At 40.7% G+C, this 16,490-nt stretch overlaps 1 protein-coding gene across 1 annotated transcript in view; it reads left to right on the forward strand.

The window, feature by feature from the left end:
* LOC134794731 (E3 ubiquitin-protein ligase SH3RF1-like) overlaps nucleotides 1-14,629 on the forward strand; it is a 70,939-nt gene extending 56,310 nt beyond the window's left edge. Inside the window, exons 8-17 of the mRNA XM_063766514.1 lie at nucleotides 695-773; nucleotides 1,549-2,567; nucleotides 4,444-4,607; nucleotides 5,204-5,325; nucleotides 5,960-6,062; nucleotides 6,398-6,471; nucleotides 6,798-6,973; nucleotides 11,685-11,780; nucleotides 13,442-13,546; nucleotides 14,422-14,629. Of these exons, the coding sequence (XP_063622584.1) occupies nucleotides 695-773; nucleotides 1,549-2,567; nucleotides 4,444-4,607; nucleotides 5,204-5,325; nucleotides 5,960-6,062; nucleotides 6,398-6,471; nucleotides 6,798-6,973; nucleotides 11,685-11,780; nucleotides 13,442-13,546; nucleotides 14,422-14,599 (2,116 nt within the window). The 3' untranslated portion in view covers nucleotides 14,600-14,629. The remainder of the gene's footprint in view (nucleotides 1-694; nucleotides 774-1,548; nucleotides 2,568-4,443; nucleotides 4,608-5,203; nucleotides 5,326-5,959; nucleotides 6,063-6,397; nucleotides 6,472-6,797; nucleotides 6,974-11,684; nucleotides 11,781-13,441; nucleotides 13,547-14,421) is intronic.
* The last annotated feature ends 1,861 nt before the right edge of the window (nucleotides 14,630-16,490 follow it).

Below are 16,490 nucleotides of genomic sequence, written 5' to 3' on the forward strand. Positions count from 1 at the left end.
GTGTTATCGATTGAAGCCTAGACCGGTAAAATGAAAACACGTTCAGTGTCAAGCGGCTCGCCGTACATAGAACTTTTAATTTTTTTTGAGGCTTTATATCATATTTTGCCGTCAGTTTCCTATTTCCGTGCCTACGTTATATTTCTCCAGAAATCCCGGCAATGTTGTAAAAAGGAAATTATTAACCCTTTGAACTCAACGCTTATAGTGTCATTGGGAACCTTGTCGAATTTTGTTGAATGCACAAAGGTTATATTGGGCTATAGCCGCGCGCATCGTTAAATAGGTTTGCGTAGTGATGTGGTGCCACCTCTATACTTACATCAATAATCTTTGTTGCAACCTTCGTATATTTAAGCAGGAACATATGAAGTATATATAACACTTTAAACTCTCGCGTTTTGTACACATATTTAATTACACAAACGGGTCTACCGTAAAGGGTAAAAACAATGAAATTATATCGCGGTAGACCCGTTTGTGTAATTAAATATATGAAGTATAGTCAGTATTATTCCAGCATTCCCTTGTTTCATTACTCATCCTTTCCGAAGCTTACATGGCGACCCTGCCATTTTTGTGCCCCGGAGCACAACTGGATACCGCGTTAAAGTAAAGTGATAAAACAAAGACCTCCATTTAAAATTAATTATTAACCAGCGATAGTGTTAATCTTGGTTGGTGTTTGTTGCAGCACCCCTTTGAATCGGCCCGTACCGCCCTTGCCGGAGCACGCCAGGGCGGGACATTCTGAACATAGACACCATGCCCAGGTATTTATACTTTTATTATTAAGTACTATTCATAAGTCATAGACTAGGAATCCTCTAGACGGAGTTTCGAGCAAACCGATGCTGCCAAAAATACTGGGGTGCGGGGGACGAGGTGAGCTAGTCCCGTGCCGTGATTGGTCCGTTCAAAGACACGGGCGTCACACAGACACTTTGACTCGAAAATGGAGTAAAACTACCGTATATTTGTGGCAGAGGGGGTAGCGCTACTATGCTCAGTCTGGAGGATGTCTTGTCTGTGTCATAAGTATAGCGCTCGTGGCCTGGCGGTAAGAGCGTGCGACTTTCAATCCGGAGGTCGCGGGTGCGAACCCCGGCTCGTACCAATGAGTTTTTCGGAAATATGTATGAAATGTCATTTGATATTTACTAGTCGCTTTTCGGTGAAGGAAAATGTCGTGAGGAAACCGAACTAATCCCAATAAGTATACCCTCTGGGTTGTAAGATCAGACTGCAGTCGCTTTCGTAACATCTAGTGCCCACGCTAATTCTTGGGATTAGTTGCCAAGCGGACCCCAGGCTATTCAAAGTACTAAGCAGTTAAATTTATCCATACTATAATATAGGCCGATGGTCGATGCGGATAAATGTGATCGTACGCATTAAAAACTATGATGTATCATCTTCGCAACGGTCGTGTAAATATGTTTTAGGAATGTTCGCTTGTAAAGATGGTTGTTAACTCGACCGTACTGTATGAATACACAAAATACATCGTCAAAAAATAAAAGTAACTATACTTTTTGTTGTTTCCAGCACTCCCACCGCTACCAACCAATGTCGATGTCAACGCCAACCACGAACGTCGGCAACTACCAAAACATGCCGGCCATGAGCCACTCCCACCCCAACTACCACTCCCCCCCACACATCCTCCCACCACAACACATCTCACACAACCTCACACCCAGGAACATACTAGAACCCGCTCAGACCAAACACTCACTAGACCTAATACATTTCACCAACGTACATAACAAAACGCACGGATCACAAGCCACTATGATGCAAAGCGTGTCAAGAATAGGCGAAAACTACGATCGGCTCAGAACAGTGAAATATGACAGCTATAACTCTACACCAGTACACAAAGCTGATACTACATATCAAAACGTCAGAACGCATGAACACTTCCCCGTATCTGTAGCCAACTTCAACGCGAACAACGTCAGTTCTGACTCGAGTTCCAGCGTGAATACAGCCTCAGTTGTCAGTTCAACGACAACTCCTAATACCAGCTCCAACGAAAGTACTTGTGAAAGCGCCGAACCGAGCCTACCCAGCTCCCCTGATAACAATACGGAGCGAAATGCGACCGTAATAGCTTCCAATACGACTCAAAATCCAACTGAAGAAGAAAATGAAAACCCTGATTCGTCTCTCAACGCTTCTATGGGAGTTCTAAGTTTAAACGAGAGCTCGACCGCGACGAATACTTCTTTGAATGTATCTCTACCGCCCGCTGAGAGTCCAAAATTGAATGCATCTGCGAACAGTAATTCTACGGCGAATCATAACGATAGCCAGGAAGGTCCAAGCAATTCTGAGCCTTCACGACTCGACGCTCCTTCTTCATCGAAGATATTGAACCGGCCTAGTGGTCCGGATTCGTTGTTAAACTTCGGTATAGGGCTGCAGGCGGCGCTGTCGCCATCTCACGGGAAGGACGGGAACTATATGGTGGCGAGGAACCATAGAGACCATCACCATAGAGAGAAGAGGCATAGTCTGACGCCGTCGTCGCATTTGCAGGCCAACCATTCTACGCAAAACAGGTGAGTGATATTTTTGTCTCAATATGGTTAGTTAGTACTTTGATGTTTTGACTGTTAGATAAAAAAAATAGAACCAATCTAAGAATTAAAGTTACAGTGTTTTGTCCAATCTAGGAGTCTCTAAGGGTGGTATTCCATCCATCCAATGTGTATTGCCTCTCACATTTTGCTTTAAAGAGAGAGAGACGCAATGACTACGAGCCGCGATTAGGCTCTGCTTGTTAGCCGTTTTAATTTGGTTCTCGAAAAGAATACGTGGCAGTCGATGATCCGGTCAGTTATAGTGTCCGCAGTAAACTATCCACCACCATGTCCACCATAATTAAAGCGGGCATTACATTATACAATTTGCAGTGCGCTAATTAAGTGTTGTTGGCGAGATAAAAAAGAGCTTGTCCATTACACTACACTAGCTAGCGACGCTAGTTTGTGTCTTATTTTCATTTCAGCAGTCATCATCGTTCGAATCGAACGTCGCGATTCGGTCGAAGGTCGCGTTTCGGTGGAATTCTTTGTATATTTCGAGAAGCACTTTGTTACCATCATTTCTAATGTCTTTGTTCTTGTAATCTTTATGTTTTTTATCCCATAAAAATGGCAGGTCTTTATAAAGTTCAATCATGTTTAGCAATACTTCCTTTTCCCTAGTCTGTGGCTGCGTCATTTTGAACTGAAATGCAATAAATAAAACAATAAAACATCCATACGTTCGAGTGCGTCGGTGGCGTGCCGACAACTGACCTTACACAGTAAGCGCTAAGCGCGCTAAAACCATTTACACTATGCGTTCTAGTGCGCTAGATAGCGTTAGTGCTGCAGAGCACATGCGATCGCACTAGATTGGGTCACTAACTGGCTAACTGTATTTACACTATACTAAATTAGTGCGCTAACTCAGCTAGCGCACTGCAAATTGTATAATGTAATGCCCGCTTAACAAGTTCACCATTTTAAAAAGTTCCACGGCACATAAATCCAATCTCATCTATACCGCTCATCCTCCAAAACATCTTCACATTTTCACATTCATCACCATCGCACAACATCAAGTGTCACAATTTGTAACAGTTCTAAAATATCTAACAGACCTTACGGATCCAGCCGCCCGTAAACTTCGCGGGGAATGGACCCGAAATTTTATGCCTAGAAATAAAAAGTGTCCGCAGTTATAAAAAGTTTTGACCGGCACGTCAAATTGTAATGTGGGCTTTGGGTCAAAAAATGGAGACTCCTTCCAAGCAAGCACTTGTTGTAAGATTTTTCCAAGTACGGGTATAGTACATTATTGTCGAGGCTCGGAAGTAGCTACTTGCAGGCTGAGGATTCGTTTTAAACGGACGACCTTGGGAGTCCGTTTAATTGAATCCGAAGCCAGCAAGTAGCCTTCCAGCCGAGTCATATATAGTGCTTTTCTCAAAAATGGTGCAAGAAATATAAATATCATAGAAATATTTTACAAAAGCAACGTTCTTACGTATATATTTTCACAGAAAAAAGTAGAAACAATTGAAAAAATTTGCTTTGCCGCCTTGTTATTTTTTTAATAAAAAAATAGAAATGTATTTTTCTGCCGAAAATACGCCAACCTATTTGAGACAGCTAAATAGTCGCGGTACTAATCATCTGTTTGGCTGTTTAATGGGCCTGTGCCTTCGTTTGATATGGCCATTTCAACTTTTAAAAAGTTTGGAACTCGACAAATAATGGAATTTGTATGCAACATTGCAGTCCCAAAATCGAGACTGCAATGTTTTTAACTTTTTAATTTTTGACTGACCATAAACTACGCGCTTCGCGACCTATTTTTTAAACGGCAAAGTCGACTTTGCCGTCCATTTTTGAGAAAAAAAATTAAATATCAATATGATCGTTTCAGGCATTCGGCGGAAATCTTAGCAACGAGTTTACTGGACCAAGCCGAGCCGGAGCCGCGCCGTCGCCGCCGCAGCAGGAGCGGCGAGCGAGCCTTGCCGGCCGCCTACGTGGCGCTCTACCCCTACAAGCCGCAGAAACCTGACGAGTTGGAACTCAAGAAGGGAGGTTAGTGCTATTCTCGTGAGAGGGTTTAGAGTTAGTACCTAGGGTAATTCGTCAATTCCTGACCGCTGTTTAGTAACTAGTCACCCTAAACTAAACCCTAAACATTATAGAGGATTGTCCCATAACGCGCTATGCCAACGGACCTCCTGAAGACCTGATCGTCCTTAGCGACGAGGCCACCAAATAGCTGATTGGACTTATTCTGTATTTATAACTTTTTGTTTTAAAAATGAATGCTATTCACCTATAAACAGAATTAATTTTAGTATAATTTGGCTAGTTATTGAAGGGTGACCAGTTATTGAAACCTTATCTAAAATTAATTCCGTTTATAGGTGAATAGGATTCATTTTTAGTTTAGGGTGGCCAGTTATTAGCCGGTGGCCACTAATTGACGATTTACCCTATATCGCTGCTATACTTACTCAACCTCGTATCTGCAACACTCATTTGATGACAAAAACACCCGTGTTACGAATGAAAGTAAAGCGACATTTCCATCAAATGATTGTTGCAGATATGAGGTTGAGTAAGTATAACGACGATATGTCCTATATACATAACGTGTTAATGTGCTTAAAATGAAATATTTGCAGGTATCTACATAGTGACGGAGCGGTGCCGCGACGGCTGGTACAAGGGCCGCTCGGAGCGCTCGCAGCGCGCCGGCGTGTTCCCCGGGAACTACGTGGCCAGGTCCAAGCACGAGAAGGCACAGGTATTCACATTTAATTCTCAGTTACTTATAATTATAACTCGCAGCGGTGATCCCGAACTCCAGGGCTATGTTCCGAATCACGCTCACAACGCTTACAGTGCTGGCGGCCGGTCCGAATCAGTTAGCTCCCTGAAATTTTTTTCGCGCCTGTCCTGTCATTGTCAAACGTCACCTTGACGTTTGCGCTCAAGGTGCTTACGCCTGGGAGTGTGAGCACCGTGAGCGCCGTCCATTGACGTGATCAATAACGTCACGATATCTCATGTAAGCGCTGAGCGTGAATCGGTCCGACTGTGAGCGCTGTGAGCGTAATTCGGAACATAGCCCAGGTCGCACAAACCTGTAACGAATGGCGTGTAATGAAACTAATGAAGGAGACCTACACCCGCAGAAGGGTAGAGACGGAATAAAGAGAGAGAGAGAGAGAGTATCCGTTGTATCCTTGACTAACATTATGTTTAGCTTCGTTCTTGATCTACATCAATATTTCCTTCGCTTGGGATCGAAATATTGTCTCGAGTAAATGGCCATTTCATTCTCGACCTATATCGCTCGAGACCGATGACCGGAAAATTACCTCGGATGAATGTATGTGATTTAATGAGTGTAAATAAATTTGTGTGTGCATTGTCAGGTTGCTGTGCCAGCTGCGGTAGTGAAGCCAGTGGCGACTCCATCGCCCACCGTACTAGCGCCGCCAGACGCGCCGCCCAGGGCACACAGTCCGCTCGCTCAAGGTAAACTTACTTCTTATGACTAAACTTTTGCAACTACTTGAAAAAGGAGATCCTTAATGTGAGAGATCTTTTTTACCTTATCTTCCCCGACTTCTTGAAGGCTTGGACCGGTTTAGAGCTTTATTTGTTTAGATGTTGGTCCCATTACCATCAAATATTCTGAAAATGACATTGAAAAAAACAAATGGAAGCAATTCTTCAAATATTTCAATGACGTAATTTAGTGAATCTCAATAATTACAACGTAAATGGGACTACATTGTTACGGCATATACTATGACTTAAAATTTGAAATTGTCTTCGGCAAAACGTAATGTTTATAATAATTTTTGCAGGTCAACCGTTATCTTACCCTTGGAGTTCCGGAGTTCAGAACCAAATTCAGCAGAGCACCCCCAAATCGGACAAGGTAAACAGTAACTTCTACAAATTACTAAAAAGCTATTTCAAACTCGGGTAAATCCATTCAACCCTTTCGGCAAATATCTACCCTATTGCCTATTCTTAATATCAAAATCGCATAACCTGACAGATGGGTTTACCCGAGTTTGAAGTTTAAGCGACTCAATTGCAAAAAAGAATTAAACAGTCAATCTTTTTTTGGACTACCTTAGAGTTCACTAAGGCTCTGAACTTGAGGTAGTAATTAAATTAGTTTTGGTTGCCACTTGACGATTTGTGGCTGAAGAGATGTTTCTAGTTTATACTTCATTAAATTCTAATTCCCACCTTCAGAGCAAAGACAAAAAAGGCGAAAAGTCGATATCGACCGGCGTGAGCTTGATGAAGCGCCTCGCCGCCATGAAGAAATGCAAATCGCCACCGCCCGTCGGCTACAGTATGGACAACCCGGTGTTCGAGGACGCCGCCTCGTGCTCGCTCACCACCAGGTTACAGCCGCAACACGTCAGGTAAGATAAACAAAGAACAGTTAACCCTTTGAACGCTTTACCGTAAAATCAGGTAACTTTAGTCCACAACTTACGACTATGGTCCAAATAGGGAATATTAGGCAAAGCTCTGCGTAGGTGGCACAACTAGCACATACAGTAAACAAACATCAATGACACATCTTGCGTCACTACGTCAATCGCATGGCCTACCGTGAAACACGACAATCGAAAGTCCGGTTTCTGCCTCTCTATCACTCATGCATATTCGAGCGATAAAGAGGCAGATAACTAAATTTCGACTTTCGCGTTTACCAGTAGGCCCTTGTTAACAAACCGCCTTGATGCATCAATGTCATATTTTATTCTCTGTGATAACTTGTCAAAAAACAGTTTAAGGCACAGTATGTATAAGTTAGTCTATGAATTTACTAGAGTCAGTAGTGCTGCACATTGCAGTAATATTTAATTTTTAACAAGCAGAAACGTCTGCGAACGATGCTATTAAGCTTAGAATAAATTTAAAAGTGGAAAAATTACTGTCTTGTGTGAGACTTGAACTCACGACCCCTGGATCGATACTCCATTGCCTGCCATCTGAGCCACCAAGACCTCATCCATAGCCAGCAAATCTTTCCACCATATTATAGGTCAAGGGGACCCTTAGCGACATCTACCGCAAGAGTGTTACACTTCTTAAACGGCTACCGGAGTTCCAAGTCATATTGGAAATTCACCAGTTACGATGCTACCCATACTAATTTAGTATCGATCCAGGGGTCGTGAGTTCAAGTCTCACCCAAGACAGTAATTTTTCCACTTTTAAATTTATTCTAAGCTTAATAGCATCGTTCGCAGACGTTTCTGCTTGTTAAAAATTAACAAATAGTATGAGTAGCACATCGTAACTGGTGAATTTCCAATATGACTTGGAACTCCGGTAGCCGTTTAAGAAATGTAACACTCTTGCGGTAGATGTCGCTAAGGGTCCCCTTGACCTATAATATGGTGGAAAGATTTGCTGGGTATGGATGAGGTCTTGGTGGCTCAGATGGCAGAGCACTGGAGTATCGATCCAGGGGTCGTGAGTTCAAGTCTCACCCAAGACAGTAATTTTTCCACTTTTAAATTTATTGCAGTAATATCCCCTATTCAAGTTCCAGTTAAATCTGTATAAGTATTTTTCAAATTATGTTAAGTGTATAATATAGAATAGTACATTACTGTCGAGGCTCGGAAGTAGCTACTTGCAGGCTGAGGATTCGTATTAAACGGACGACCTTGGGAGTCCTTTTAATTGAATCCGAAGCCACCAAGTAGCCTTCCAGCCGAGTCATATATAGTGCTTTTCTCAAAAATGGTGCGAGAAATATAAATATCATAGAAATATTTTACAGAAGCAACGTTCTTACGTACCTTTACGTAAAAAAATTAGGCTTTGCCGCCTTTTTTTTTTTTTTTTTCAACTTTTAAAAAGTTTGGAACTCGACAAATAAAGGAATTTGTATGCAACATTGCAGTCCCAAAATCGAGACTGCAATGTTTTTAACTTTTTAATTTTTGACTGACCATAAACTACGCGCTTCGCGACCTATTTTTTAGACGGGAAAGTCGACTTTGCCATCCATTTTTGAGAATAGTACATTATTGTCGAGGCTCGGAAGTAGCTACTTGCAGGCTGAGGATTCGTTTTAAACGGACGACCTTGAGAGTCCGTTTAATTGAATCCGAAGCCAGCAAGTAGCCTTCCAGCCGAGTCATATATAGTGCTTTTCTCAAAAATGGTGCAAGAAATATAAATATCATAGATATATTTTACAAAAGCAACGTTCTTACGTATATATTTTCACAGAAAAAAGTAGAAACAATTGAAAAAATTAGCTTTGCCGCCTTTTTATTGTTTTTATAAAAAAATAGAAGTGTATTTTTCTGCCGAAAATACGTCAACCTATTTGAGACAGCTAAATAGTCGCGGTACTAATCATCTGTTTGGCTGTTTAATGGGCCTGTGCCTTCATTTGATATGGCCATTTCAACTTTTAAAAAGTTTGGAACTCGACAAATAATGGAATTTGTATGCTACATTGCGGTCCCAAAATCGAGACTGCAACGTTTTTAACTTTTTAATTTTTGACTGACCATAAACTACGCGCTTCGCGACCTATTTTTTAAACGGCAAAGTCGACTTTGCCGTCCATTTTTGAGAAAAAGAGTATTAGTATATCGAAGCTCCAAAATAAATGTAACGAGTACAAATCATAAAGGCTCGTTAAGAATTAACGTTAAAAACTGGATCACATTACACTTAAGGGCTAAGTTACCTGATTTTACGGTACGTCATAAACAAAAACGTCACTCACACGCCAAAGGCACCGGCACAAGCGAGCTAATGTAAATACTTGAAAAGGTGAAGATTACTTTGGCAGCGTACGCCATAACACTTATGTGTTCTTGGCGCTGTGCGCATGACTAGTTACGACGCCTTTAGGTGTTCTTGGCGTTCAAATGGTTATAGGAAAAAGCTAGTTGGCGGTCTGGTATTCGAGGACGTCAGGATACACAGGTGACCTGAATTGTCAACAGCGCGTAGCGACTACAGGCATGTACCTATACGGCTACCATGAGTTGGCATCTTACATTTAAGTAGCGTATGAGTGAATTAAGAAAATTAGTACACATCTGTGGTTGCAAGCGTGCATAGGCTGCAGTGACCGCTTTCCAACAGGCAGGCCGTGTGCTTGTTTGCCATGTGATCTAAAAAATATCCTAATTATAAACACAATGAATAATAGATATTAAGATAATACATTGAAGAACAATGAAACTGCGTATATTATGTACTCTTTATACAAACTACCTATTTTCATTGCTCTGAGGTATATTATGATTAGTCCCCATTCATTCCACTAGAGGGCTTCTCATCGTCCCGAGCATTTTGTGCATTATGTTGGTAGCATGTGTTTGTGCTAAAACTGTGTTGTGTGAAACTCGATTGTTACGATTTTGTTCTCAAGTATACAAATCATCAGTTAAGATAAGTTAGAACCAAAGAGTTCTTGGAATTAAAGAAAAAGTGGGACTCGAACTCGCGACTCACAGGGTATAGCCAAGTTGCCAATGGTTTGCACTGTAGCGAACGAAACGGTAATGAGTCTGTATCACTCTTCCATATAAGTGTGACAGAGAGACAGTAGCGTTTCGTTCGCTACGATGCAAACAGGGATACCATTGAGCTGAGCTCAATAGGGTATTTGACTGTATTTAAAATAAATTATTAATATAATAATTTATAAATTATTAATTCTTTCTGTTCTTTATATCCTGCTACCCTAAGGTTGTCTGGAAGAGATCGCTTACAGCGATAAGACCGCCTGTTGCTACCTTTATTTACATTGTAAATTTGTGTTTGAATTTTGTTTTCTTTTGTGGTGCAATAAAGAATATTTATTATTTATTATTATTATTTTACAGCATGCATGAAATAAAGCTCCAGAAGATTAATAGAGAAACGTAGACAGCAGTTATTTTTAGACACAATTTCTATTTTAAAACCCGTATAAAACTATAAAGAGTAGGTAATTTGATTGTGATGTCATATGCTAGTGTTTTGTATAAATTCCATACTGACAAAATCGTTTTGACAATTTCGAATAAAGGAACTGATTTGACTAGTAGTCAAATACCCTATTGGTAGAGGCGGGCTGGTATCCCGGTCTCTACAGTTGGAGTCTCGCCCGAGACTGAATTGTTCCACTCGTTCTTTAATTCTAAACATTGTGGTATTCGATTTCTGTGGACAATCGTGTTGCACTGTTTCCATGTGACAGGTATATGCACCCAGTATGGGAAGCTTGTTAACTAACCACAGGACAAGAAAGACACCGCTTTTCGTTCTTGAAAGACTTGCATATTATACAGGTTTTTATTAAATCCTCAGCCATACTCCGAGATGAGATTTTAGGTCTTAGCAAAATTGTGTAAAGCCTTGACAAATTCGTGCTTTGAAATTGACAGCTAAATGTAAATAGCGCTCTACGGCTACGTTATGCGCTAACTTTACTTTTGAAAATTCGACGTTTGACAATTCAGTTACCAGCGCAGTAAAGCGCCATTTTCTTCAGCTGTCAATGTCGGGGCCACGATTTTCTTAGAATTAACACTTTCACGATCAATTGGTAATGATAATGGTTGAGAAAACAGTCTGTGGTAAACTCGAATAGTGTTTTATACATGTGTGGTGTCTGTCTTGATCTATATGTCTGTGGAACTAACATGGCACTGTCACTTTTGTTTTGTTTTCACATGTTTGTAACCACGACAAGTCGAGGATATTGCGAGTTTTGAGTTTCTTTAAGTTAAAAACCTTAAAAAAAACCTAAAGTGTGAGTGAGTATAAAATCTCTAAAATCATTTCACTGAATAATGGAATGGTGCAAGTCACTACATCAGAAACAAGTATTAAATTTGAACAACAGCTAAAGCTTGCACATTTGACGTTTCTTTCCATTTGTTTTACTGCTATTACGACGTCACGATAATGGCGGCTGCCTTTTTGATGCAAACATTTATCTTTTATTTAAACAATTTTTCTTCGCATATAGCTATATTATTTTCTTGAAATAAAAGTACCAGTGGGCCATCGAAGCTATACGAACATTTATAAATATATTTGAAAACATGTAGAATAGCGTATTAGAAGTCGCTTCATCCTCGACTTGTCACTAACGCGTAGGTCGGGGTCGTGTCCGTCGCAACTGCTGCGCGCGCTGCCGGCCGGCGCCGCCGAGCGCCGCCACAAGGAGCGCCTCCTGCACGACCATCGCGTCAGGTACCACTGTCAACCTTTGAGACGTTCTACTGGTAAAAGTACAATCGCCGAGTTAAGAAAAATCCTAGCAACTAAGCGGCTACCTGGCTACCTGCAAGGCGTTCAAACGAATATCGCCCTAAGGGCGGAACACCGCGAGCGCAGGCGATTGCACCTTATAGCGGTTGGCGCTTAAGTCGCGTAGCATTAGTATTAGAGCGTCGTTAATAATACCGTACGCGTCAACCGCCAACCTTCCTTTACCCGTGGAACGTCACAATTAAAATATAACTAGCGCCTAATAAAATGCCAATATACAATTGTACATGTAATAACTTTTATTCGCTTGTGTGTTTTGTGTTGCAATCACCGCCATATAAAGCCTAACCAGTAATATATGATCATTGTCAAGAGGGCGCTGTTATTCTCTTGTATACGGTGACAGTTCAGTATAGTATGAAAAAAATAGTTCCAGTGAAATTCCGCAACATGGCGCGTGATCATATATTCCTGGTCAGGCTTTACTTGCACTTCACTAAATCACGATCACGCATAGACCCTCACCCCACCAAACTACAACTTAGCTCGGCTTAGTTATACAGTCTAAACCGGTCTTTATACGAAATCGGGAATATTTTTTCTAGTTATTATTAGCTAGAGATTGTGCAGAGAGTTTTTGTACTTATATTAAATGTTATTTATTACTCTATTTATACTATGCGATACGTACTTACTGAGAGCCGCAGACTTCCTAAGATAGTAAAAGAACATTTGCGCTTTAGTCCCAAATGTTCCAATATCAGCATAGCTGTTAACCAGCCAATACCTTTGAATTTCTCCATAGATTCACGATGTTTTCTTTCACTCTAAAGCGTCTGGTAAATATATCATAATATTTAGTAATACCCCAAGAAACTCATTGGTACGGGCTTTGTACCTTGGGCGTTTTCTAAAATAAATATCGAAAACCTGATTCTTTCAAATCTGGACATTCTTGGGCTCATTCTACTCAGAATCGACAGCATTCTCCGTCCTTTCATTAAAAAAATATGTCCCAAAATGTCCATTCCATTACGTCACGTTTTATTATGAGAAAATTTTTCACTTTTATGGACGTGACGTAGTGGAATGTACAATTTTCATACAAATTTTTGGGACAAATTTTTTTATCATCAGGATTGAATATGCTAGTGATTCTGAGTTGAAAGAACCCAGCAAAAACACCAGGATCTGTGAGAATCGGGTTTTCAATATTTATTTTAGAAACGCCCACCTACGGCCTTCGGTATGGAAGTCGCACGCCATACAACTGTTCTACCAGAGATTAAAAATAGAACTTTATTATATCGCTCTTGATTATACATCTAAGTTGCTTCGCTACAGTGATTTATAACTTATGGTATATGCGATTTATTTGTATTTATCGTTGTATACTTAATGTAATATTAAGTACTGTAAGTGTCAGAGTTAAACTTACAAGGAATTTATACTACAGTAAAACATACGAATTCTATACCATTCCTGCTTAAATATGCTGCTGAAAATTTATCTCGAAATTGTCATGCCAATTAAGAAATATTTGTATCTGAATCTGAGTCTGAATGATAAAAATACTTCTGTATAACAATCAATCAAGTGACTTTCTAACATTGTAAATCTAAAATTGAATATAATATGAACAGTAGAGTGAACACCGAGAGCCCGTGGCAGTCGCAGCACCGCAAGTCGCAGTCGCTCGACGTGACGGCTACACGGCGGGACAGGCACGTGCAGCCCGTCAAAGAGAGGTAATTTGTAACTATATAGGTATTCGGTATGCACCTACCTCAGTCTCAATGTCAAGGCTACATTTGTATGAGAGGTGTCGCTTGGTTTAACCTTTTGAACGCCAAACGGCGCATCCATTTGCCGTGCCACTGACGCCACGAAGGTAAAATTTAGATTTGTGAATAAATAATGCCAACCTAACAGTGGGGTGTTTTTCAGTAGATTTTCATCAAAAAACGATCAACATCAAATGCCGTCTTTGGCGTCGTTGTCACAATTTTGCGTTGACGTCAATTGCCGCCTGTGGCGTTCAAAAGGTTAAGACAAGTGAGCGAGCCAAGCGTCATAATCGCGACACCTGTTCACCACGAGCACACTACACCTGCCTGGCTTGTGGTCGTGTTTGCCGCTCCCGTATTGGCTTATACAGCCATGAAAAACGTCACCCTACCCTTGACACTGTCTGTCTGCATAGTCTGGTATAGACTCGAAGGACTATGATGATTCCTTATAAATGAGCAAGATTTATTCTTCTGCTCTTTTTTTTACTTTTCATGCTAGTGAATATAGTTAATCAGGCGTTACTTTGCGGAAATCCATATTAATTAAAACCAAAATATTACTTTGCTAATCCGCGAAAAGATAACGTGCTAGTCAATCACACTCACTTCTCATGCTTGTAAAGTTTGTATGCTTGTGTATCAGTAATATTTTTAGACCATATCCAATAGAGCCCAAGTCACATAGCATTATTTAACTGCAGTTAAATAAGATAAATAAGATAAAATAGCCATTATATGTATATCTTTGATGATGTTTCTCGCAATCGAATAATAGCTATAACATTCTGAACTTCGACGCCTAACAAACCTAAAAAACATTCCCCCAATTCCAGATTTCGCTGCATAGTCCCCTACCCGCCGAACTCCGAGTACGAGCTAGAGCTGAAGGTGGACGACATCGTCCTGGTCTCCAAGAAGCGCGGCGACGGCTGGTACAAGGGCACGCTGCAGCGCACCGGCCGCACCGGCCTCTTCCCGGCCTCGTTCGTGCAGCCCTCGCCGCAGGACTGACGCAGGCCCACGCACACCACGCCCAGTCGGTTCGGGACGCTGTATTAATACAAAAATATAAAGTGTAACGGTCAATCTCAATTGATCCTTAATGTGTTACGTTAAGGTACGATGGTATTTTGTTGCGGACTGGACGGAAAGGACTCTTCCATGCCTCGTTCGTGCAACCCTCGCCTCAGGGCTGACGTAGGACTACACACCACACCCAGTAGGTTCGGGACGCTATATTGATGATGAATATGAAAACGTGAAATATGTGCGGTTTGTAATGTAATAACCACGCTAAACATGTGTTACGTTATGGAGTACCCCTGAAGCTACCCAGACAAAATTATAAAATATTCATAAAAGTAGGCAGCATGGATACCGATATCACAGAATAAATAATAGTACTAGGTACAGAAGACTCACTCTCTAACGAAACGCGTCTGTTACGATCAGGACAGATATGGCCGCTAGGTGGTGACAGCGCCACGCGCGGCTTATGGCTAGCCACCAAAATTGGTGTGGAACGGATGTACATGTAGCTACCTGTTGCAAAGCGATGAAATCGCGGAGTGAGCCACGCCTGCCGATATTAAGTAGGTAGAGTCGGACCAAAAAAGTCAGCGGATTTGATAGCCCACGCAGTGCAAGTTAGTTATTTTAAACGTCAAACTTCTATGAAATTATGACGTATAAATGATACTTGCACTGCGTGGGCTGTCAAATCCGCTGCAGACTATTCTTGGTCTGACTCTACCTAATAAAGGGCTATACAGATCTCAACATTTTAGCTCGCTCAGTTTTATTGTTCTTATAAAAACTGTCATGTCCAAACTTAATTTAAATTTAATTCATGATAAAACTTTAATATACATATTATGACTTAAAAGTACATTCGTATTTGAAACACATACAAGATAACGTAGAATTAGGGCGACGAAAAATTGGACCTTAACGTAACCCATTAAGGTGCATTTTACAATGTGAAACAACATAATTGCGTGATAGTAAATCAAGTAACCGATTATCATTCAATTCACACGAGATATTTGAAACTTAACTCTTACGAATGACACTAAACATTGTCAATGTGAAATGCACTTTTAAGACTAAGATACTCAATTGAGTATCTTAAGTATTCAAAGTGTTAACTTCAGAAACGTTGGATGTTGATGTAATTAGCGATCTTCTCGAATATTCGCTGGAAGAGTAAAATAGCTGTCTACTAATTAAATGGTATGTACCATCGTCTACAACTCTACAGTGTCAACTGAACATCATAATCCTCATTGCAAGTACCTACGTGAGCATCAGGATGGCGAGTGGACCTCAGCGAATTTGAACGAAATATTTATAAACATTGTAACTTCGGTGTACTTTAGTGTACTTTTAATAAAATTCAGTGTACTTCTCCCGGAAACGAGATATTTAACAAAAAAGGTCCACCCGCCATTCTGACGCCAGGATGGCGGGTGGACCTGTGAAATCTTGGATTATGCCGTACTCCAAGTATGTAATTATAGTGTACTTGTATAAACTATGAATACCCACATCCTGACGCCCACAGTACCTACTGGGAGATGCAAAAATGCATACACACTTTGAATGGAATTCATTAATAAAGTGGATATGCAATTTTACAGCATGGTGATCAGTGCATTTTTATCATGTGTACCGCGCGACCATGATACCGCTACAGTACTTTGAATTGACATAGCATGATAAACTTTTTGTATGATTGTAATCCCCTGTAGTCCGTGTAGCATGTAAGGAAAAGGTAAGCTCATTTTTGTATGGACAAAGCAGGGAGATAAGCTAATATTACGAGCGGGGTCTCTACAAGCTAAGGTTGAATGTGATTGTGTATGATCTGATTTTGTAAATTGGACTTTATTTAAATGAGATG

Source organism: Cydia splendana, chromosome 11 (assembly GCF_910591565.1).
Source record: "Cydia splendana chromosome 11, ilCydSple1.2, whole genome shotgun sequence".
Taxonomy (NCBI): domain Eukaryota; kingdom Metazoa; phylum Arthropoda; class Insecta; order Lepidoptera; family Tortricidae; genus Cydia; species Cydia splendana.